General features: G+C 45.7%; 1 protein-coding gene across 2 annotated transcripts in view; it reads right to left on the bottom strand.

Moving 5' to 3' along the window:
* The window catches only part of HCN4 (hyperpolarization activated cyclic nucleotide gated potassium channel 4), a 151,165-nt gene that overhangs the window by 92,999 nt on the left and 32,603 nt on the right, over positions 1–25,563 (bottom strand). Inside the window, exon 1 of one of the 2 annotated variants that reach the window (XM_026115969.2) lies at positions 20,914–21,678. The exons of the other annotated variant lie outside the window; for it this stretch is intronic. Within the exon in view, the coding sequence (XP_025971754.2) occupies positions 20,914–21,614 (701 nt within the window). The 5' untranslated portion in view covers positions 21,615–21,678. Of the gene's footprint in view, positions 1–20,913; positions 21,679–25,563 lie in introns of those variants that run through there. 2 annotated transcript variants of the gene reach the window in all.

Here is a 25,563-nt window from a genome sequence, read left to right as displayed (position 1 = left end):
GCAAAAGGAAACCAGACCAGTGCAACTGCTGGTGAGCCAAGCTCTGCCCGTTCTGGATGGGCTCCTCTCCCTGCTGCTGATGCTTCAGGCCACTTCAGGCTCCCTGCCGAGGGAAGCTGTAGACAGACTGCAGCCTGCTGCTGTTGGTTTGGGGATCACCTCCTATACGGCCACATCACTGCATAAAATGTGGTTCTTCCCCAGGACCCTCCTCATGACACTTCATCAGAAGAAGGAGTCAGCATGACCACATCCTCCCTGAGTTAAAGAATTATGTAGAGTTTTCTGTTCACCATATTTTACCAGTACTGCAGAAACCCTCATGCTCGGGGTGTAAAGCGCAGGGCAGAGAGCTTAACTGCCCCTTCATATCCCAACACACTGCACTGATAAATATGCTCTCATTTCCGCTTCCTCTGCTTCCTGTGCCTAATGCCAAGGGTTTTCAAGGTGGTAGATGTGTATTGATTTAATAGAGCTCCCAGCATACATTATGCATAAGATTGACATGCTAAGGGCCTGGCAATTCTGCATTGTTTGATCTTCTGAAATCTCTCGCTTGTATGAATATGGAAAAGTTCCTCTTTGTTTGCTGCCCATTGATCCAGACGTTGACCCTTCTGGGTGTGCATTTATCTCTGATGATTTAATAATGAAAAAGACCAACATGCTGAGGGAAGGAAGGAAGCCCCTTTAAGGGGACTTATTGCCATGGCAACGTGCCATATGTTGTTGTTGTAGAGAATGGACAGATCAATAAAGGCTGCAGCTTCCAAGTCACACGAATATGTAGTGGAATGTAAAGGACTAAGGCGTAAAGACATGCATAAGCTGTGACATTATGAAGTTCAGGCCCTGGCCTAAATCCAACATCCAGCATGACTCAAATTCAAACATTTGGGCAGTCTGTTACAAGGATGGATTTGCACTAGGGAGTTCTGAATTGTCTCAAAAAGCAGGGATATTTGGGCTAAAGTTATGATTCGTACCCATGTATACATAGGAAAGGGAGTGTGTCTTATTTAGAGTGCCCAGACTCCAGCTTCACAGAGACACACAGGTAGGGCTTTCAAAGCCTAGTTCTCTGAGTCTGGTCTCTCACCCCTACTTTCCAGAGTAGTGCCAGTAACTCAGACTTACAGAATTCAGTGCTGCAGGTACAGATTTTACATCTGTACAGATAGTGAAGATATATGCATGTATGTATGCATATTCAGAACAAATGCTACTGCAGTAGTGGCAGAGAACATATGGCACCAATTGATATACCATGTATCTTCCATGATTATATTTCTCTTGAGAAGTTCCAGGGATGACAGGCTGGATTCTCAGCTATTTCTCCTTGACATGGCTCTGTTGACATCATGCAAGTTTACACAAGATGAGGATGTGAGCCTCTTTACTAGGAACCCACATTTACTAAAATTAAACACTAAAATAGGGCAGAGAGATGACGTGAGTCACATACCAATGTATTGTCACATGCACATGAGATAAGAATCACAACTGAGAAAGTGGAGGACAGTGGAGGAGACTGCTCCGCACTCTGCTAGCTGTTGCTTTGTTTTGAATTGGCAAATTCATGCCCACATGCTCTACAGTAGTCCACAAAGAGGCGAGAAAGGCATGCATCAGACAGCCGAGTCATCTGCCAGGCTGAGAAAAAGACTTCTGGCCATATGAGGTGCTAAAAATGTTCCTCAGAGATATTGCTCTGCCACAGCTTGGCATTGATTAGGAATCAGGATTCCAGTCTCCCCAAATGAAAAGTGAGGTGAAGCAGAAGGTCTCTTCTAATAACATTCCCAAGCCCTTATACAGGCTCCGAGAGCCATAAAGAACCCAGGCTTGGGACACCCACCATAACCTTTGAACCTTGCATCACCAGGACAACCATCTCTGCAACAGGTCATCAGCGGGTTTAAGCAGCCTTCCAACAACTATTTAAGTCATTTAGCTGAGAAGTTGGCCATTTACATCCAGTTGCTTTAAACTGAAAGACCAACAAATAGAGGAAGGGCTCTACAGCCTTCCTGAGCCTGAGGATGGATCAAACCTGAGTCTGAGGAAGGATCAAACCTGAGCCTGATCCAGCTGTTCTTCAGCCTTTTGAAGCTGTTCACTCAATGAGATACCTCTCTGTCTGCTTGCAGGATGAGGCACATGCGCTGTCTGACATGCTCTTTTCAACTTTTAAAGTTAAAATGTTTCAAGAATAAATCAGTGAAAAAAGATTAAATTGATTTTGCTGTTGCGAGGATTTATGTCTGAGACGAGCAGGAGCATCTGCCAGACTGCAGCAGCCGCGCATGTTTACTCTTACCACTCCGCTCCAGCCGTGGATGTACCAGATGAGGGGAAAAAAGAGCTTAACCTTTTTCCTGCTTAACAGTGGGGTGGGAATCCAAAAAGCTACCAGAGACAGGTAATGGAAAGCTGTTTTTTTTCAGTAGTCTGCTGAAAAGTCTGAAGACCCAAACTTCCTAAACTTCAGGCTCACTGAGATGAAAGCTGGAGTGACAGAAGATGTTCCCTGTGGGTAGTTTTCGTCCCTGTGAAGCACAGTTCACCACAGATCTAGTGGTTATGCAGCACAGTGATAAGAAGAGCTGGAAGAGAGAGTTCCTTCCCACCTTACACCTCCAAGTCAAAAGCTTTCTTTAACAGGCATTACCTCTGTGTTACTACCACTTCAGCCAACAGGGATGCCAACTCTGGTGCAAGTTTTCTGCCTACTCTGTGAGCAGAAGCATGGCTCCAAGTTTCAGAGGCCAAGGAAATGCCAGTACAGCAGTGTGTAAGAAGCATGGATTTGAACGGATGGGGTAAATATTCTATACTGTTTCCAAATTCATCTTTTCAATCTCTTTCTTGAGAGGAGGGACTGGAAACCTGAAAGTGCAAGAAGCACTTCTCCATTTTAAAAAAGACTCTGACCCAAATGAGAATTTTATCCTAGCAAACTAGACCAAGTCCTCGTCTCCTGCCAGTCAGTGTTACTCCATGAAAATCAACTGAAGAATGCTGATTTACACCATAACTTTCAGCCCCAGTGGGAAATGTTACTGCTGGATCACTGTTGCTGACAAGCTTCAACAAGAAGTGCCAGCCACAAGCCTCTCCATCTCTCTGTGAGGAAGAGAAGACGGATGTCAATGGTGGGAGCGGGATAAGGACGGGGAATAAGACATCTAAAATTGTAATGAGGTAGGGACTATGTGTGTTTCAGTTTCAAAGGTAGAAGATATTTTTCTCCCCAAACTCCTCCTGGCTGCTGCTATCAGACTCGTGTTTCCATTGAGTTATTCAGACTGGACGGGAGCACAATGAATCCTTAGAGACTAATGCTGCTGGCATCTTGGGGCTATTCGGGTGTCCAAGACCCCAGACGAGAGATGAATCACCTTCTAAAAAATGCAGCAATTAAAGAAAAAAAGTCCAATCCCCTCTGACTATTTTAGGTCTCAGAAGAAACATCCTGTGCTAAGGCTATGCTTATCTAAGGCATCCACGTGAATGAACTATCCCTTCCAAACATCGGATGCTGAATTAATTACTGCATGTAGGGAAACAATATGTAGCTTGCAAGAGATTTTTGCCTTTTGGTCTCAGAGCACTTCACAGCAGGTGGACAAGTCACACCATCAGCTCCTGACAGCTGGGGAAACCGAGGCAGGGAGAGGCAGTCATTTCTTCAGTGCCTCCTTTGCACACACACATCCACAGGGAGAAGAGAAGCCAGAGCTCCCAACACCCATTCCAGTGTCTTGAGGGCAATGGAGGCATGGAGCATGCTACATAATGCTCCTGTAAAGGGAGCTGGTGCTGGGATCATCTGGGCATTTTCACCTAATACATATCAAGCTTCTGCTAGGACTCAGGACATTGATGGATCTCGCCAGCTCTTTCCAGGACATACTGCAAATATCTCTAACTTTTGATCTTTTGTAGAAAGGGCACATCTTTGTGGTGTGGTGGGGATGTTCAGGGGATTCTCCTGCATCAAACTTCTAATCCATGTTGCAGGGCCTCAGTGACCGACACACTCCTCTTCAGCTCTTTGTTCCAGTTAATAAAACTTCCCAAGCAAGTTCTTACTCCAGCCTCTTCTTTCCAGACCATTCAGAATCCCCACTGCAATCAACGGGAGTTTGCATAATATCTCTCTTCAAAAAAAAATATACCCAACAGGGAAACACTGGCTGCAAAACACAGTAGCTTGCTCTAACTATATTAGAGCATCCAGTGCTGTTCCTCCAATATATATAGCACTTTTCTGCCAGAGGCATCCAGACAAATAGTGATGGGCACCATTAAGAAATGCTTAGATAAATCTTTTCCAGTATGGGCTGGGCCTGATCTGCTCTATTTAAGTCAATGGAACACAGCCATTGAGCCCTGGGGGAGCAAGTGCCAGCCCTAAATCATTTCTATGATTAATTGTTCTTGGGAAGGAAGAATTCATTAAGTATTCAGCTCGGCAATTAGAAATAAATATATTTTTAGAATGAACAACCTGCCAGAAACAAGTTGTTTCAGAAATACATTCAGATTGATGCAGCCCATTTTCCATCAATACATAACAAGGAGGCTTCAGCCTGCCAGCTTCCCAGCCCAAGGCAGAGGGACATTGCAGGAGAAAGGCAGGACGACTCCTACCCTGAAGAACTGGCTGTGGAATCCACACAACTAAAGTTCAGATTCTGTGAGCAACTCTCCAGAAAATACTGTAATTTCTCCCTATGTTAGTTTTCCAGACATTAATCATGAATAAATACCCTTTCCACTTTCACAGGAATATTACAAAGCTAGGTTTACCAACAGAGGGGACAGTGTAGATATGATAGCGATGAAAACCCACTAAATAGTGACAAAAACTCCAGTTGCACCTCAGCATCAGGGCTTAGACACGCAAACCAAGCGAATGTGAAATAACAATCTCTTTAAAGCATTTTGGACAGGTGACCCATACAATTCCCACAGTAACTGTATCCGAAACAGGCAAGTAGTTATGTTTACACACTGAACAATTATCAAAAGAATCGTGGAACAGGTATCCATTCTTAGGTGGCGATATTTGAGCACTTTCCTGCCTATTTAAGATCCCACTGACACATGAGGTCTAAGCGTGTAGTTTAAATCTATCTGGTTCTGTTTCAAACTGATCAGTACACAGTGTGCGTCTGCCCACAAACAAGCTGACTGCCCTCAGCAAAGTGCAGAAGTATTCAGGAAACAAAGGCAAAGGAAAAAGGCCGTCTTTTCACTCCCTCAGTTTCTGCCCACGCAGGTGCACGTGGGCGCGGACTGCAGATGGGCAGCTCTTCCCAGCAGCATTGTTTCGGAGGGAGACACAATGCCGCAAGGGCAGGAGCTGGAGGTGCCCGTTACACAGACCTTCCATCTGACTACTTTCCCAGTGTGATAGACCCCCCACACTGGGTCACACAGGGAGGTTTTCCTCTGGCATGCTGAATCCTGGAAGAGGGGCTAACTACAGCAGACTGGATCTGAGGAGTGTGCCGTCCATCTATCAGGGCTCCTCTGAGTACAGAGTCTTGCTCAGGGTTTCCCCAACCGCAGCTGGAGCTGCTGCACTCCCTGCATGGAGTGTAGCAGCTCTCCCACCCCCTGGGAGAGCCTCTCCCCGGCTCGGTGACTCTATCCGCCGGCCGCAAGCGACAGATGGTCCACAGTGCACGTCAGAAATGGTGTGAGACATCACAAAGCAGAAGCATGGGGCTTCAAGCTTCAAGCACATGAAGTATCTTCAGGAGAGAATAAAATCAGAGTCAACTGCATGACATTGAATTACACCTCTGAGAAAGAGAACAAACACGCCGGTGAGGCTGTCCCCTTATGTCGAGGCAGGGACTCACCACAGAGCTCTTTCTATAAGCAGTACGTGGGGTGGATGAGGTCTATTCATGCCTAGAGACCAGAGAAGCATGTACAACCAAGAGATGAGCAGTGGCACTTCGTGCATGGCCCCCCCATCTAGAAAGCTGTACTTCAGGTGTGAAGTCTGGAAGAGGAAACACCTGCAGATACTAAATATGCTCTGGGTATTGAAAGTTACAATCACAAAAGACTGTCCCAGACTTCAAAATTTTATGTCTTAAAAGAAAACACACATTTCATCATTTGCTTTTGGTGCCTATTGGCAAACCTGTTCCCTGCCCTGTTTGGGTAGGTATGTTGGCAACAATGTCACACTGAGTTCTGGCTCTTTCCAGAAGCAACACAGGAACAAACTCTCAAAGGCTGTATTCTCTAAAACATGAAATATACCTAGAGTTTTTTACTTCTACATATACGGGACCCAGTCCCAAAGCCACTGTGACAGGCAGTGACTTAACCTTTGATTTTAGCAGTAGTGAGTATATGCTGTCATATTCTGTAAATTACCTAGGAACTTGTGCACGTTGATAATGCTCGAAGAGGTGATTTCAAGGTTTTTTCTTTTAATTTTTAGTTAATCTACTCCCTCTATTTAAGAAAGCTTAGTAGTAAGTAAGACAAAAGCTAGTGTTTTCCTCTCTGTTCTCCTAAATTCATTCCCCTAGAAATGTATTTGATATAACTCAGCCCAACTGGCTGGCACCCAATGGTTCACAGAAAGGCTGAGCTAGAAAGAAGAGTAGATGGTGGTTCAGTGATCCGGGTACCCGGGAGGATGCTCTGCCAGCCACTTGAGCCAACATCCTCAGCACTCACTGGTTTCACTGGGAATTAGAAGCCTAAGACCTGAGTGGCTCTCTCACTAGCTGAGAAGACCTAAGTGGCTCTCTCACTCCTTGCTCCTCATCTGTCAGGCAGAGAGAATGTACTCCTGAATTCAGTGAGGATTGGGCGAATATATCTGAAAACTGCAAAATGCTCATATGCACCAGTAGTGGGACCACATAAGGGCTTCGGAAGGTGATCTTAAGCAGTGTACCAGCATATATTAAGACAGCCTATTCTCTGGAAATTTTCAGTTCAATTGCCCCCATAAGGCCTGACGGGTGTAAAAAAGTTGTGTCTGGAGAAGAAGTTTCAGAACATCAACGCTCAAACCAAAACCCCACCCTGAATTTTCCAGCCTTTGCTTGATTATTTTCTTTGTGCTCGGAAACATGAGCAGAAAGTTTTTCACTGGGGCCCAGGAAAAGCAGATAGCAGATTAGCTCTGCTCTCACGTATACGCCAAAACATTTTAGCCCATTAGACATTCAGACTGTAAGTTATGGATCTCCTTCATGAAAGACATCATTGAGTCAGAAATAACTATTTTGTGGGCAAAGAACAGAAAATTCTGCACTCTAAAACACTTCCACTGTAGCAATAGAGAGCCAGCCTCACTAAATCCCCCTTTGAAGATCCATTCCACAAACATCAAAATGTGTACATAATCTTGTATCTAGCACTGTGGCGCAATATTAGCAGGTCTCAGACAGTGCAGACACAGGGACCATATGTGCCTTAGAGATACGTATGCAAGAGAGACGGGCTAGAAGTAGCTACAACAAGTGAAACAGATTCCTCCTGTCCTTCCACTAGCTGCAACGGAGTCTCGCTGAGGAATTCAGCTCCTTGTGTCTATTGATGAAGACTAATTTCAAAGAAATGATGACTTCTCTTTCTGTATCCACAAGAACCCCAATGGGTAGAGAAATTTCACCCAGCACTGTAACAAAGCTAGTGCTGGGGTGAAATATAGCAGTTGTTCAGCAGTGCACAGCAGAACAGCGTAAAACTACTGCTTCAGGGCAGCATATGGGTGAAACCGCAGCACACCATTCAAGCTGTACCGGAATTACTTGCATTGTCTTCTGGCTGTCTACAAAGGCTAGCAGTCTTCTCTGTCAATAGCCATGGATTTTGCATGATCAGAGTAGTTTATATTATTGCAAAACTATTTCATTTGAAACATCTTCCCTTTCTCTTTCTGAGCTAATCATGAGCATATATGTTTTTGCCTTGAAAAACAGTTATCAAAGAGTCTGTGAAGAATTCTGTCTCCTTCTTCCTGTGGTCTGCTGTAGGAAAGCTCTGTGCCAGCTCGTACCATTGGAGCTGGAGGTATAGCCAACCATACGTCTTTTTCCCTAACTGGACTACACATCTTAGAATCCACATTTGGGACAGGAACAAGTTTCTACTTACCAGTTTTCACTTGAAGAAGTTACTCCTTCCCTGCAAAAACTCAGCAATTAGGGCATGTATAGAAAGTAAGGCTTAAAGTCTATTTGTTTGCCAAGTTGAAGAATATGTGAATGAGTAATGTCGTCTTGTTCAGCTCTTTCACAGCTTGTCTCTGTTCATCTTATCTAAAAGGACTTGGAAAAAATGCTGATGGCCTGCCATTACTAAGAAGACATGTGTGATGATTACACTAGGGGAAGTGTCTAAGAACAGTTCAGCCTTGTGAAAATATCCTATAACAGCTGCCAAAATCAAAATCCCAAAGGGGTATATCTCCTGAGGCCCCAAGTCATACATGCCTTCTATGCAGCAAAGTCTCCAACATCGATGCTCATGGATAGGATTGTCTTTCAATATCTAAGGGCAAACCAACACCTCTGTCATTTCCTGTTCACCGTGGGGTGCTCTGCCCCGCGACGAGTGGTGGGCTGATTCGGGGACTGAGTTTCTGAGAAATTTCACTGCCTTTTTTTTCCCTTGCTTCTTTAATTTCAGCTATGGGAAACAGACGGCTCGAAAGACATCTGATGTGTTTTAGGGTGCAAGGGATAGGGAAAAAGAGGTGGTGGTCTGGACTTGGGAATCATCATCCCGTGGTACCAGGGGAAGTATTCCTTGTACAGATGTTTAACACACTCAGCTCTGTTTTGCACTTCTCAAATCCACGTCACTCACGAGGTGGTGTATTATTAGATGCACTCCCGATGTTAAGTATTAATTTCCAAAGCAGACTCATTCACACACACATAACACATCCACCCACATGCAGCAATGCTTAGACAGACACAAAACCATCCAGCAGCCAATTATTTGGGGTGGGAACAGCTTGCATTAGCTCATGATGGAGTTTAGCCTTAATTCTACTGAGCTAGAAAGGCTGGAGCTGTGCATTGGTCTCCTGACTGACTGCGGATCTCAGAGCAGGGCAGATGATGTCAAGGCAAATCCTTTTTTGTCTGCAGTGCAGATTTTGCTGTGTGAATTTACTTGCAGATGAGGTTTCCAGATCTCCAGATCCCCTGTTCAAATATCAGGAGCACTTGGCCATACCCACATCTGCCATTTTTAGGCTAAATTCCTGTTTGTGCTGCAAAGGGAGCATGCAACCGGCAGAGCTGTCCTTGTTTGGAAGTCTATGCTTCGGCCCAGCTGTCGATCAACGTGTGCTGTCATCAGAAGCCGTCAGGCTGCACACAAAAGCCAGGGGAATTCACCCCATCTGGGTGATGGCCCGCGAGTAAAGGACAGAGGAGTAGCTATGGTGCAGAGATGGCAGGGCAACCCAGGCAGAATGGGAATACACTGACAGAAGCTCTGAACAATGCTACTTTACACAGTGCTTTTTGCTTTGCAAAACTAAGGACCAGGACCGTTCCAAACGCAGTCAGGAGTGAGCCAACAGTCATTGCTTGTTTGATTTAAATATGCCTTTGACCCAGGCTGCCTTATTCCAGTTCCCAAGTGTGGAAGAAGCCTCTCAATTGATCTCTAACCTAAGCATAGACAGCGTATCACCTTAATCCCAGCTGACGTGATCCGAAGCACACCTATGTTTGCACTAAAAGCCCAGGGTGACAACAACTCATTCAGAAGGTTCCACCGTCGGTGGCTCAGAGGATGTACTCTAACGCTGCCACGCTACAGAGAAGGACAGATATCTTGCTAACTCCTGTACCAGACCTTTTATTCGAGAGTGTTTACTAAAGTCAAGAAGCTGTTTTTCCCAAAGGAAAGGGTAGCATAACTTGCACTACACGACTGGTGAGGAAAAGATGGAACAGTCTCTTTTCGGAGCATCTCCAACCCTCATGCAGGTGCCGCGCAATTCTCACAGCTAGATACAAAACATAAAATTTGTCTCGTCTCCTTCCCCGTGCAGGCTTTTTTCTATTTTTTTTCCAGTCTAGTTCGAAATGTGCCACACAGCATAGCACCACACATGGAATTGTACAGGTGTTGGTAATCCGTTTCTGTACTAAAGAAGACAAACGAACCAATTAGTCAGAAATCATCTAACAGTACACAGACCTCTTCATTTCTGTGGCCCTAAAGAAAGATGGCAACAGATGTAACCAAATCTACAGTAGTACGCAAAGAAGGATAATCATGAAGAAATGCTCATGAAACCACCTTGTAAATATTAACTATATCCTTGTTGTCATCTATTCTGGCACCTTCTGTTACCTTAAAATATTTTGGAGTTCTAGAGCATCTTCCATGGCCCCTCCTTCTAGCAGGATCATCACCCCTTTTTCAAATTTGAGGCAATTGAGACACAAGGAATCCTTTTTGTCCTTTTAACCATTATACAGTGCTTATGACTCAAAGCATATCTGCAGCTAAAGGAGCATGGGAAAATAATACAAATAGATTTGTGTTGGTATTAAAGAGAACAGACCATGGTCTGTGGTGTAGACCAGTCCTTTCTCCTCCCCTGCCCACAATTCACAGAAAACCAGAGATGGAAAAAAACATTTCTTCTGGTACGAACAGAAATATAACTTGTGTACATTAGTGCTTTAAAACAAGGTGGGGGGAAGCAAGAGCCAAGAATCTGTGCTTAATGAACATGGCTTTTCTACTGTAAAAAAAGCTGCACGGAGTCAGTCATCTTTATCACTTGTGTTATCGCTCTGACTGTTGGGAGAGCTAGTCCAAACCCTGACACTGCCAGGCAACTTGTCACCCTTGTACTGCTTCACTATGCCTAATGCAACTTCTGCTTCTCTGCAGAGACCAAGATGTCACTGTGCTCTCTCAGCCCACACCCCTGCGCTCTGCACCACCCCGCCAGCCTCGGCACCAGCGGCGACAGAGGTGAGAGGACGTGCAGAGTAAGGCAGGATAATGAGGGGCCTCGACTTCCTCCCATCCCGGGAGACACGTACGCATGCGCACACCCAGTGCCTTTGTAGATGAGACAACACTGGGTAAGACCGATGCTGGTGCTGTGAGGAGTTAGCACCCCGCCCTGAAATCACACGGGGAGCGACGGCTGGAAGGAAGGGGCTTATTGCTGCGGAGCCCCCCAGTCTCTGGAATGCAGCCGCTATCGCCCTCACAAGCCTGGCAGTGCTGATAACTTTGCAAGACATTTCTTTCCCACACCCAGGCACATCCGATCGCACTTCACCAGGTCTTCCATCCCCCAGACATGCAGGGGTGGCACTGAGCACCAGACTGTGACAATGCTCAGCAGCTCTGACCAGCAAAACCCAATCCCACCAGAGTTCCTCTGAACACAGTCTCTCTGGAGCAGTGTACGGGGATGAGGAGCTGCTCAGTGTACAGCTACTGATTCTCTGGCAGTCACAAGAACCCTGAGAACAGCTGTGAAAAAAAAAAGGAGTTACAGCTCCTACACCAGAGTCAGCTGGCAACCTGCAGCACCTCTCCTGCTCCTAAGCTCTTTAACAATAGATGCATAAACACAGGCAACCTCTCCATCCAAAGAGGCAGAGATTTAAATCCGTAATTAGCACATTTGGACGAGTCACCACAAATGAGATTAGCTTTTGCGCATCACTGGGAAAGCAGTTGTGCCCCTATAATGTCCAATTGATGGGGCCTCAAGCTGACCTTGGAATTCCCCGCTGGATCCTCAGCTGCTTTGCTCTTATCGGCGCTGTCTTCCACGGCTTCATGCAGCGTCTTTTCAGGAGTTAACAGCCTGGTTTTACTACAGTCTGGTGCTAATAGTAGGCATGGGGTGACCATATTTGATGTCAGCCACTGTAAATATACTGCATGGAATGAATAATTTGAATTTGTAAAGGGACTTCCCAGGTAGCAAACCATTCGAACAAGGATAAGGAGCAGAAAGAGGTCTCTATAATAGCACCTTGTAGCCCAGCACACATCTGCTCTCTCTTCTGTGTTTCTAGAGTCCTCACTGCTTTGTCTACTGACAAAACCCTGGTTTTAGTGCTGTCAGCACTGCAGAGCTGTACAGCCACACAGAGCCAAGCTGCATTCGCATCTGCCTTGTGCATCACCAAAAAAATTGCCTACTTAAGCAAGCACACCTGAGCAGCTCTTACTGGCTGTCATGTATAAAGCAGCTTTGATTTGGAGACCCCAGGATGAACTGGCAGAGCTGTTTGGTCAAGAAACCTTGTCCTGACCTGTAGGCTGAAAAGTGACTGTCTTACAGAGGAACCATCTCACTAAGAAATGCTCAGAGAATGTGGGAACGTGCCTTGCCGCTAGAGGAAGAGGTTACCTAAACATTTCTGAACAAAACTTAAATCAACCCTCTTCACCATAATAACTCTGACCCTTCTACAGCACAGAGCAAATAAATCTCACGGGGATATATATCACTCCACACCAAAAAGGTGATGATGTCACCAGGCAGATGCTGCCTGCTTTGAAAGATGGCTGTGGTTACTCCACCTGCACCAGCAGTCACAGGAGCGCATGAGGGGCACGGAGAGGCCAGAAAGGAGGAGAAGAGGACTTAGGTCTCTCCACGTTGGAATAAACCCATGCTCTGTTACAAACCAGGGAAGGGATTTAAGAGCATTTTCACGGGCACTGAAAGTTCGTCAGGGTTGGTCATATTTGTGATCCTTCCTCTTGGCCTTGTGTTCTGCGAGTAGTCACACCTCCCCACGCAGGAGCAGCATGGACCTTGTCCACACAGACCACATGGCACAAACATTTGGGGGTGAAATTTTTTGCTCTAACTAGCCACTTCCCTATGGACTGCCTTTCACTCACACTCATCAGTGGAAATGGATATTTTTTGAAGTTCTGAAGGACAGAAAAGGAGCTGGCACCTTTCTCTTTGAGTGACATTCATTTGCAGGTAAATTGATTTAATAGCTTGTTAGAGAGCCAATTAGAAACAACAATAACTCAATTGACCTATAACTGCCTTGGCACCAACAGAGCTTTCAAAAATAAGAGAAAGAAAGAAATCTCTGCTCTGGCAGAGATGAGAGCTCAGATAGCTGGTTTCAAGAGCAGACTGAGGGATTCATGGGCTTGCTAATGAGATGCTCATAACACATCAGAAACAAAGACAAAATTCAATGGTTTCGAGCTGAAATGACACTATGTTATCTCCAGACAGAGATCACTCTTTTATATGTATAATAAATGGATCTCGATGCAGCAGCACTGGCTCTATAGCAGAAAAAGCTGTGTGCAACAGAAACCACAAGCCCAGTTACCTAACTGGAATAATGCTGCACTGGAAACCCAAGTTTACCTGCTTATAACAATATTGAAAAGTCCTACACGGATTTTCAAAAGACACTTTTAGAAAGCACGGTTTTCCCTCAAATAAAATGTGTTTCACACTAATGCAATGACGATTGTGCTTCTATGCAAACACACCATTTGAAATGCTTCACTTCAAGGATAAAAACATTTTAAGTTTAAAAAATAAAAAATGAGAAGGGTTTGCCTAAACATTGTTGGGCTGGCAGGATCCAAAGATGGAAAGAGGGAGAAAGTAGAAGGTTTTAAATTACTAGGCAAAATGTTCATTCCTTAAATTAGGAAGGAAAGTAGAGACTGGGAAAAAGGAGAGATTGTTAGAAGAGTTAGATGGATGATAGCAACTAAGATTTTATAGGAGAGGAAACAAATGTGGGGGAAACCCATCTGGAAAAGAACTGAAGGATGAGGCCTGAGACTGGCAAAGGAGGAAGCTGCTGTGAGCGAAATGCCATTCTCTCACAACGCCCATGCCTGGGGGGGGAAGGAAGAGAGGAAGTGGCACTAAAAGCTACGGTGAGGTGGAAAAAGGAGGCCAGATGACAAGCTGGGCACTGGGACCTAGGACTGGCTGGACAAGAAGTCTGGAATAAGAAGCCTAGAAAATGGAGGTGGGACTGGTGAGATAAGAAACACAAAGTAGGAGTGAGGGATGGGGAAAAGGACAGGTTGGAGGGAGTGGGGCAGAAGACATCACGTTTAGGTGTTGTGGAGAAAACAAGTAGAGTCTGCAATAAGCAGAGCACATTTCCCTTTGAAGCCTGGAGCATAACCCAAGGATCTGTAGCATCATCACTCTTTTGCTGTAACTACCTGGTACTGCCATTGCCTAATTAAGAGCAGAGGGCTGTGCAGCATATCCTCCAAGAGATCCATACCTGCTAATGAACGCAGAGATGTCATTATGATGAGGATGGGGATCGATTTGCTTTTTAAAATCTTAACAATTATACACGAAAACACCATAGTAAAAGTTAGACTGCAAAGTCAAAAGCTCATGTTAGGAAACAGCAGAACTGAGATTAGCTGTGCATATGTACTATGTTATGGTTATTACATGATTCAAAACAGCTTTTCCCGTAGAATTCATGCCTCATTCAAGATGAGAGGAAAGTCGTGAGGCAGATGCGTGCGGGGAAGAGATTCTGTACAGGAGCTCATTTCTTGCAGAATCTGGAAGGTTTGCAAGAAGTGAGATAAGGAACTGCAGAAGGAGATGTGATGGTCAGGGCAGATGAACGCTGCCCTGGAGATTCCATCTCTGCCAAAAAGTTCCTGCAGAGGAGTTAGGGAAATCGCTCAATCCAAAACTGGAATTAGAATAACATTCTTAGGTGATGATTAAAGAGCACATGATGTCATTGTTTATAGCTATAATTTTTTTTTCACTGTAACAACAGATAAACTAACAAACATCAGAGGTTCGGGAAGGGGTTGGGTGGGCTCTGCATGCCTCTTTCTCAGTCTGGCGGCTGACCAAGTAAGTCTAAGAAACCATCCAAAGCAGAATGTCCCAGTCCTCTCAAAGCACCAGTTATCCTTACAGCAGGCAGTTATCATCTCTGTGTCCTTCTCTTCTGGATTACAGAGGTGTCCAATTCCTTACAGGGCTAAGCACCCACGGAGGCAGAGCTCTGAACACTGTGTAATGCTATGTACTGTGTAAAATGGATCCTCAAATTGACAACACCAAGTTAATGAATGTTTTTGACCTTAATTTCTATGAGTCTCAGCCACCTCTCTATAAACTGGGGGTGATATCACCAGTTCCCTATCCAAGGTGTCAGGAAACGAAATGAACATTTATTGCTTTTATATTTGAATATTTCATAAGTGCCAAAAATCAGAAAAAAGGGCCATGAGGAAATTAACCTGTTTTTTTCAGAATAAGATCTGAATAAGATGAAATAAATACGGCATGCTGTCTTACGGGGAGAGATGGAGAAAAAGTTATATGGCTTTTCACAAAGGAACAACCATCCCTTGTGCACATTGAATGAGGCATGGAGTCTATAAAAGAGAAAACCTGTTTATCTATAGGCAGAGATTTGCACGAAGGGCCTGAATTAAGTTTGTGCAGGAAACCTTAATAACGGCTCTTCCTTAAATCTGAATGTTTGCTTTAGCATCTATTCATATTCTTTCGCCTTATTCATATTCTTTCACCTCATTTTCTGCATGTGAACATGTATGAAAATACTGCAATATTACATGACTATGGTCTTAAAACATATTACAGTAATATGCTGAAGCCTTTTATTGACTGAGGCATTCCTGCCTTCAAATGCTGCCTTTTGTAGCATCTGAACATGTCACATATGAATAACCATATTGCCACAATGATCCTGTAGTGCAGGATGTTTTATCCTCCACCTCACAACATGTGAACTAGGGCATGAAGCATGTGGTGACTTGCCCAAGGACATGGGAAGTATGGCTGCACTGCTTTGGTCTCCTTAGTTCATGGTCACAAAACCATGTTTCTTCTCCTTCAGCCTGATTCACAGTCCACTGAAGACAACAGAAGTCTAATCCATACTGGTTAGTGGGATTTGGATTATCCCTCAAATTATTTCTGCTGTATCCCCTAGTTCTGCTTCAGCAAAACTGCCCTGGGAGTTGGCAGGAAAGTCATCTGCAGGAAAGACAGCAACATCTGACTTCAGGAAAGTGTCTCCCCTTCCCCAGGTAGCAGTGTCCCCACACCATTTTGAGCAATCACCATCAGCATGAAGAGGAAAAAAACAGGGGCAAGTATAGGAGTTGCCTACGAATAAACCTGAGTCTGCTTTGCACTTTGTGTTTGCTTCCAACGACTGGCACAGGTTCTGCTGCGGAGGCGATTGTGTCCCCAGCCTTTCCTTCTAAGCAGAGGTTTCACCGTAGCAGAATTTCAATTTGCAGAGCACAAGGCTCACACAATGGGTAGCTTTCATTTTCCTCTGCTATGAGCAGTGGGCAAGTCACAAGATCAGCGTTTGCCATTGTGGGCAGCGTCTGAAGGTGGATAGGCACGAAGGGAGGCAGCACGCTGGGCAGCAGGTAAAGAAAAGGGTGTTATTGTGTGAGCGCAGGGACAGCAACACCCACCGAAGTGAACTGCCAAAGTCACTGAACAGTGCGGTATGCTTCACAAATTGTTTACCCTCTTAACAAAATAGCGAAAAGCTTACCGATGGAAACAATCTCCGCACACAGCAGCACTCCAGGACACGCTCTGGAAACCAGTTCTACTCAAAAGAGTGGAAAAGAGGAACGCACACATCCTTCCTATTTTTGCTCAATCCCACCAGTGCTATTGGGTTCAGTATTCGGTACTATGATTAGTAAATCCCCCCGGTTCCCCAAGTGAAGGCAGTCTGATTGACACTGCTTAGAGGACTGCGCCAGCACACAAGAGAAGAAATGGTTTTGTTCTCCAGGAATGCCCATGCTTATCTAGTGCACCTGAACGTCTAATTCCCTTTGGTGCCCCAGAAATGTCCTCAGGCTCCCAAGGAGGCGTGGGGATCAGGCAGAGGAAGCAAATGAAACAAAGGTTCACTTTGCTGATGAGTATCCACGTGAAAAAGAACAATGGGAAGAAAAATTCCAAAATCTGAAATTGGGACTGTTTCTGAATGGAATATTTTCCATTGTTTTCAAGAAAGCACCAGCTTCTCCTTTTCTGTGAAGAAGTTAATAGATTACTGGGCAGTGAATAATGTGCAGTTCTATTTACATCCACAGTTTGGACTATTTTGGTCTTTCAGATAGTGTATCTGTTCTCAGTCCTTTCTAAAAGCAGCATGCTACACATTTTTGCAAGCAATTCTGGATAGCAACTACCACCAATATGCTTCAGCTGACTACAAACCAGACAGATCATTATTTGTCTGGAATTTTTTTATTAAACCAATTGTACTGGATCGATGCTTCCTCTAAGTAATAAATTACAATTCTATCTATCCACTGAAAAAGCTTTCAAAGTCTCAGATAAATCTTGATCTAGGAAATAAACATTGGTTCTGAACTGATGTGCAATCAACCATGGATGCGAATAAACTCAAGTAACTCGCGCATACATGTTCTGCACCTCAGAACAGGAACTAGTATTCTTACTCTCATTATAAAATGGTAAGACACCTTTTAAGTGCTTCTAGAACTAGTCCACTGCATTAGTCATGACTACTCAGGGGCATCAGGTTTGGTTTTTGTAAAGGTCATTTGATGTCTTTTCCCCTCACAATGGACTAAAAGCAGAAATGAACAGAGTCTGAATCTATGCTTAACTCCCTTTACTCTTGGGGGGTCAGAGATTTGCCACTGGAATTAGCCATATTTGATGTGAAAATAGTAACTTAAGGGAACTACGATGAAAGCCTCTGTTCTACTCTAAACCAGGCACTCGTCTTGCATAGCGCATAGACGTAACACCACGAAGGAACTGGAGGAGCCACATCAATGTAAGCTTACAACAGAATCAAGCCCTAGCAAATAGGGTAGGAGCATTCAATTCCGAAGTTCACATCTTGAGCAGTGCTGAGACAGGAGTCATGAGTTTTGGAGACCTACCAAAATGCCTGGCGGTACAAGAGCCACTCTCAGAGGTGAAACTGGTTTCCCCCAAAAGACAGGAAACAAGATCTGGGTGTGAATATTTATTAACTTGAAACTTTTATGCCAAATGCTACTGTATGGCTTTAGTGACTACGCAAAGTGCAGGATAATGGAGACTCATGCCTCTCACAACATCCTCATGCTCCAGAATCTGCACCCATCTTCAGCAAGGAGCAATCAGCACTGCATTGCATAATTTGCAAAGGAGAAAATAAAGTCCTTTGGGTCAAGGATATATAGCTTCTCTAAATATTTTGATAAGATCTGCTGTTTGGTGCAATCTGCTGCATTTCAGAGGTCAAAAAATGTTATTCATATTCATGTGAGTTGTTCCCAAGAGAGATGCTTTAGCAGTGTTCAGAGGAGGAAGGAATACAAAACCCTGTCAAAATCGAGCCAAGCTCCCACTCTTCTCCTTCAGTGCAGCCATTGTTCATAGGTCATTTTTTCATGGAAGTCCACACAGTTTCTCTCAGTGGCAGTCATATTTAGACAGATATGCTGCAAGTGACCTAGAAACAGGGGTGATCAAAGTTCCCCAGAAAGCATCATAAGTACTGACCACACAGTAGTTCGTCCAGCTCCTCCTGGCCTCTTCAGAAGTGTCCCTTACACAATCAGTTCCACTGCCCCATCTGATATTGATACATAATTGCAGGTAGAAAGTGCATATTTGCATGCTGGGCTTCTAGCATCAATTTAGAAGAAACACAAAGCAGCAAGATATCAGTCTACCTGGAATCTGACACCAAGCAGAGAATGTCTTGCACGAGGGTACAGATATCCTAGTCACTATGCTTTCTCTGCACAAATGCAAAGCTAAATCGGGAGGATTTAATTATTAATACTAACAAGTCACATACATGCATGCGAACATCCGAGTGTTAGCAGACTCAGTCTGATCATTTCGCTTGGGAGAGTCTGACGTGCCTGCTTATTCCATTCCTTTGTGCAAGGCTAGGAGTGGCCCTATAGTCAAGCACCTCAGAAATAAAAACTTGTCATTTATTGTGCCATCTTAAGGAATAAGCACTAGTTAACTAGGAATCCTCAAAAAAACCCCAAATAACCTCTTAGCACCATCTCACCTTGGACAAGGTGGCTACCTCAGCTACTGTTACAATCCTTTTACTGAAGTTTGCCAGTCTGGTTTGATGCTGAAAATGCAGTTATAAAGATGGAAGGTAGGGAATAAATCCACACTATACATATGCATAAAAGACATGCAAACTGAAGGCTACTTTTGGATAAGTCCACTCGTATGATCCAGAGACTAAACCCAAAATTCCTTCAAGGTGCTACATGCAGATACTGCTTTGCTAGAATAACCCAAGACAGCACAGAGGTTTGTTTGTTTTTAACAACAGACTTGTGGCAAATAAATCTGTAGCCATGAGTATGAAATTGCTGTTAATTTTTTAAAAGGCAATCACTCTCACATTTCACTTTGAGATATTACTTGATCAGTTGCAACTGAAAGGCAATTTTATACCCTTTCCAATCTGGGTTTGAATACGATTGTACTTGCAAGGACTCGGTATCATGATGTAGCTCCTGGAAACCCTCATATGCTCGGTCAGCTGTGCACTTGGGATACTTGAATGCACGGAATTTAAATGACAGTGCGGTCTTCCAATTCATGTAGCCTTCTAATAACGTTTCTTAATCCAAGCAAATATCAAGGAATCGGTTCAGTGCCAGTTCTGAATCTTCTAAGTGTATGAACTGTTTGTTAAATGTCTAAACTGTAGTGCCAAGAGGTTTCTGTTGTTGGGCACCGAAATCCACCCTGCAACTCTTCCCTGCAATACTCTTGCTAACTGAATTTTAGGGAATAAATGCAAGGTTTCTTGAAGAGGCCAAAATTTAATAAAACCAGTATATAGTGTGATAGATATGTTTTTGAATGATGTTCTTCCACTCTGTGTTTTTAAATGTGAGATGTAAGCCAGTTGTAATTAAAGTTGAAGCAATAAACCCTACCCATTGATTGCACTAAGTAATTAATTATTGATTGCAGTACTTTACATACATATTGCAGAGGACAATTCACCTGTGCAGTAGACAGTGCTTTACGCCAAAATACCTAAACACAACCCCCCTGGCTCGGTGGTTGAGAACTGTACAAGATTTGGTTCTACCGCTTACAAGTTAATTTCCGTATTAACCTTCATGGAATTATTGCCAGCTGAGTGAAAGAAAGGCATTACTTCTCATAAAGACAATGTTAACTCATCCCCATCCAAATTAATTTTGCAAATAAACACCTGCAGATGCAAAAGAAAGTCCTTCTCTGTAAGATTTCTGAAGGTCTTAAGTTCCCTGTTAATGAATACTGCTATCCCTGGCACATAGCAATTCCTGACAGGCGATGCTGCAGTAAGAAGCCCTACAAACAGCAGTAGTAGCAACATCCTTCCCTAACTCTTGAGGAAGGAGAAGGCAGAGGATTAATGACCGAGGTATTAAAATGGGAACTGGAATATTAATCAGGCAGACCATGGGCTTTGAACTGGAGATATAGGAGTAGTTAAGCAGCAGACACCATGCTTTTAGTCTAGAGCTGAGCATCAGGTGGGGACATTTTTCCCCATTCACACTGAACTATGAAGAGGCTTTCCTTCATTAAAAGCCTAAGCGAGAGCCGTTTGCAGGTTCAGAATTACAATTTAAAATTACTAACAGTGTGAGAACACTAAAATTTAGCTTAGATATAAACGTACCCTGCAGATTGTCTGACTGGACTGGATCTTGGATTTGTCCTGCAGCTCCTCTGACTAGGAAATTAGCAAGGAAAGTTATCGCGGGGTGTGAGCTCTGTGCAGAAAGGGCCGAGCTGGACAGCGGAGGGGAAGGGGCAAGCCAGCCGGCTCTGGCTGGCCCGGGGAGGGGGGGTTGTACCTGAAGTCGCTGTAGGGATGGATGATCCAGAACCCGGCAGACTTAACCCTTTCCTGCTCCCTCTCCACGGCCTTCTGGCTGCCAAACATCCTCAAGGAGAATTTGTTGACCCCCGGCTGGAGCATGGCCCCGAACTGCCTCTGCATGAAGCCGGCTTGGCCCAGCCTCTGCTCCTCGTCTGGGGTGATCTGGTCGGCCCCTCCACCTCCCTCCACTTTAATGGAGGTGGAGGAGCAAGCCCGGGGGGGCGGCTGCTGCTGGGGCTCCGGGGGGGAGGCTGGCGGCGCCGGCAGCCCCGGCTCCGGCTCCCCGCTGCCGGGGGGGCTCCTGTCCTCGCCGGGGGAGGCCGGCTCCCCTTCGCCGCCGATGAGCCGCCTCTCCTCGGCCGCGTCGTGGAGGTGCCTGCTGGTCAGCGAGGACAGGCTCCCTTTGAAGCGGCGGCAGTCCCCGTTGGTGCTGGTCTTGGCGCCCTTGCCCCCCGCCTCGGTCTCCAGGAGGCCGGGGTCCCCCCCTCTGCCGGGGTCTCCCCCGAGTGCCCGGGTGCTCCCAGCAGAGGGCGAAGGCAGCGGCTTGAGCCTGATGCTTTTCCTCCGGGTGTCCTTGTCGCTGTCTTCCTCCTCGTCCATGATCGACGCCTTGGGTCCTATCTGCTGGGGCAGGCTGTAGAGCCTCTTGCGCATGGAGGGGGGCAGCTTGTCCATGGCCGCTGCTGCTGCTGCTGCTCAGCTGGGGGAGAGACCCCCGCTCGGCCCAAGGAGGGCACCTGCGCTGACCCAGGCCCCTGCCCTCAGCTCAAGGGGCAGGAGGCACCAGAGCCTGGCGTGGCATCTCCTTACCAGACCGTGGCATCCACAGGCTCTGCATCAAAGCACAGGCTCTGCATCCGGAACGGAAGGGAAAAAAAAAAGAGGGAAGGCGAAAAGCCCCCCCCCTCCTCCCTTGTCCCGATTTGGCTACTCGCTGCTTGTCTCCCCGTGGTGAGTGTTACTGCAATCCCTGTCTGCTCAGCTCCAGAGCACTGGGCAAGAAGTCTAGAGGAGAGCCACACACTTCTGGCTGGAAGGCGAGGGAGGGCGGCAGCGGCAGCGGCAGCCGCCTTGCCATGTTGGCTTCGAGATGCAAATGTGCCGTGTCTCCCGGCGGGCAGACATCACCGGAGAGCGAAGCCCAAGCCCGGGCGCCTCAAACTCCTCGACCTGCCGGCCAATAACACAATGAACTGCAACCTGCAGCGGCCACCGCTTGCTTACATCACTGCCATCACTTATTCCTCATGCAGCCGCTGCTCCTGGGAATATTCATGAAGCGATCCCATTCTATTGGGTTGCCATAGGAGCGGCTACTGCACGCAGGCTCTGCCTACCTGAGCCAGCACCCGGGCTTCTTAAAAGGGCAACGCCTGCCTGCCCCGAGGCGCGGCGAGGGGCGCGCCCGCCGCAGCGCCGCCGCCGCCGGGCTGCAGTGGCCGCCGCGCCGGGGCGTTGCACGGCGCCCGCCGCCCCCAAAGTCACCGGGCTCCGCTGCGGCGGCCGGCGCGCTCCGCTTAAGGCGGCCCGTGGTTCAATACCCAGGGCTACCGGGCGGCAGGGCATGTAAAAATAGCAGCATCACTAAAAAAGACAAAAAGGAGCAAGCAGATTCCTTTCTCTCTTATTTGCTGAGGAGCCTTTCTCCTCCTGAAGTTGTGGCTGCTTTGTTGCAGTTTCTTCTCGTGAAGGCACGGGGTTTTTGGGGAGGAAGGGCGAATCCAAGTCTAAAGGAAAAATATCAGTTCACCTTGAAAATCGCACTTGCATGCAAAGCAGGGGCTTGGGGAGTGCCTGTCTTTTCTAGCAGAAGTTTCCCTGACGGGAAACCCGCTGTATTCTTCACCTGCCTGCGAACTGAGGATGGTTTGGAAGGTCTCTTTTTCCTTTGCTGCCTTGCTTTGCCGATAGACATGTAAAACGTTACTATTTCTCCCCTGAGGGGCTGGATCTGTAGAAGTCATTCAAAAAAAGGCAAGCTGCATCTCCAAGAGCTCCCCCACCGGAGCGGGAGGCTGGCTGGGACGAGGGAGCGTGTGGGATGCGTGGGCTCTCCCGACGGCACGGGGAAACCCACCTCCCGGGGCTCCCGAGCCAGCGCGTCCCGCCTGCCCCGACCAGCCGTGCCTCGGGGGCAGGTCCTGCGGAAACAACAGCTCCAGATGGGAATCCTTCTTCCTGTCACTCCTTGCTATAATCCACCTCTTGTAACAGAGGCCAAAGCAGTGAAAAAAGGCAAAAATCAGATTTTCCCCTACCTTCCATTCTTTGGGAGGTTTTTGGGGGAGAAAAGGAGGAGGAGAGGCAGCATTCAGCCCTGCCCTGCCCTTCGTTGGGGAATGGCTGTTTAGGCTATTATGTTTGAGAAGCTCTTAGACTGATAAACTGGTTCAAATTATTTCCTAGTGCAAAGCCTTTGAAGCCAGTGGTGTTAAATCAAGAATCTCTTTAGCCCTACGTATGGATACAAGAGACTATTTGCACGTATTTTTGCATAGATTTGCTATCTGAGGTTTTCCAGAACGTTTGCTGTTTTATACACTTAAAATCATGCCTCACAGAAAAGGAAAACCTTGTGAACAGTGCAGACTGGAGGCTAAGCACGGGCAGTGAATGACCACTGCAAGCAGCGAGGAAATCCTCGCAGGTGCCCTGAGATGCGCCGCAGTTCTGCTTTCCTAAGCAAATGCTCACCTTTCCTCTTCCAGGAGTCACTTCTCCCTGGCATAGGTAACTCTGCCGTTTAAAGCAGCAGGATGTTACTTCAGCTCTTACTTGAAGGAAATGCAGCCATCAGCAGTGACTTCACCAGACACACACTGCACAGGCTTCCTCGTCTTTGTCAGCCTGCTCTCTCTCTCGAGTCCTTTCTCTGAAGCATTTACCTGCTCCTCTTCTCCTCCCACCTCCTGGCACAACCTAGACTGACTGTGACTCATTTAAAATACTCTACAGCGAAGCTACCCAGTGAGGCTATTATTTAATATTATTATTTTCATCATCATCTCCGGTGGAACATGCTTTTCTGGGGAAATAAATCTCAATTTTCAAATGCTCCTGTACATTAGATAATGCAAACTAAGCCAGTTGTAGCATTAAAGGTCTTTTTCCTCTTTTTTTCCTCCTCTAGGTACTAGCGGTGCTGAGGTGTAAGCACTTCTGTGTCTCAGCTGCAATCAACTGCCTTCCAAAAGGATGTTTTGATTAATGAGGTGCATAACATCTGAAACTGATGCAGCTTCTTAAATACAGTCCCTAATGTTCCCGGAGAATGACAGAGCAATAAAGGACGTGCTCAAGGAATCAAGCTGTTCCTCTTCCTTCAGCTATAGGTATTCTAGCTGGCTCTCGGAAAATACCCACACACTTTCTTTCCTGTGCTGTCTGGGATTATTCTCTGTGTGCTACCTTACTTGATGACACAAATGATATTTGCTTAAAGCCCCAAGGTGGGGAAAGACCACAACAATGAATCCCAGCTGCAGAGTGCTCCTCTGTCACTTCTGTAGCTACAAAAAAAGATTTTCAGGGGCAAAGCTTGAGTCAAGACTGACTGGCACCCTGGCATGCCATTACGCAAGCATACAGCTTACCCTGTGCCTAGACCTCTGGCTACCACTCCCCACCCACCAAGTCTCCAGCACTGTCCATGATGCATATGTTTCCTCCACAGATACAGAGAAGGTTTTTTTAAAATTATTGTTTTTGGACTCTGTTTTGTTACCTTTATAGCTACAAAACATTAAGCTTCACTTTAGTAAAAAAAACTGTTTTGAGCACATCATTTCAGCAAATAGTGTAGTCTCATTAAAAAAAAAATGCTTAACCCGAAATGAGAATGTAAATTCTTTGTCGAGTCTAGGCCTTGTTCGGCAGGAAGCCGATAGCCCCGCGTGCTGCAGGCCAGAACGCGCACTCCTGGGGAGCTCCGTCTCACAGCAGTGGTTCCTAAATGCTTCTGAAAACTTGGCTCCAGGAGTCAGAGGTACCAAACTCAGAAGAACTTCTAAAATCCTTAAAATGTGATGACAATTTTTTATCCAAGGAACTTCAAAATAATAGTATTTTATTTGAGAGCCTTCCAAGAGCTACGTGCAGGAGGCTGGGAATTATCCTTGTCTAATGGCATGAAACTACTACCATGGACATTATTTATTATCAGTATTATGGCAAAGCTTTCCATGTCAGCAAATGGGCCTTTATAGGCACATTTTTAGAACAGTTTAGAAAAGCTATGACTGTTGGAGGCCTCAGCCCTGCCTATGATGGACAGCACAGTACATTCAAAGGGGGTACAGAGAACCCACCTGTCAGGGAAAAGGAGAACTGGTTTGGAGGGAAATGATCTCTTTTTTAATGATATTTGTTAGACACTGCTCCAAGATTTGGCACAGCTGCAAAGAAAACAGATTTAGTAGGGAGGATGCAGGTGGAGCAGCCAAAGATTCATTTGTCTACTAAGGGGTTTTGCCAACTGGTCACAGAGACAGCACCTCTGTGTATATATATATGTAATGCTATTTTAATAAAAATTAATAAAAATTCAGAGCTGCAATGCAAATGTAAAAAATCACATTCCTAATGAGCTCAGGACTCTGGAAGAATAGACTGAAAGTCACGAAAA

This window comes from Dromaius novaehollandiae, chromosome 10 (genome assembly GCF_036370855.1).
Source record: "Dromaius novaehollandiae isolate bDroNov1 chromosome 10, bDroNov1.hap1, whole genome shotgun sequence".
Taxonomy (NCBI): Eukaryota; Metazoa; Chordata; class Aves; order Casuariiformes; family Dromaiidae; genus Dromaius; species Dromaius novaehollandiae.
Note: the sequence above shows the minus strand (reverse complement) of the source record. Positions and strands in the feature narration are given on the sequence as shown.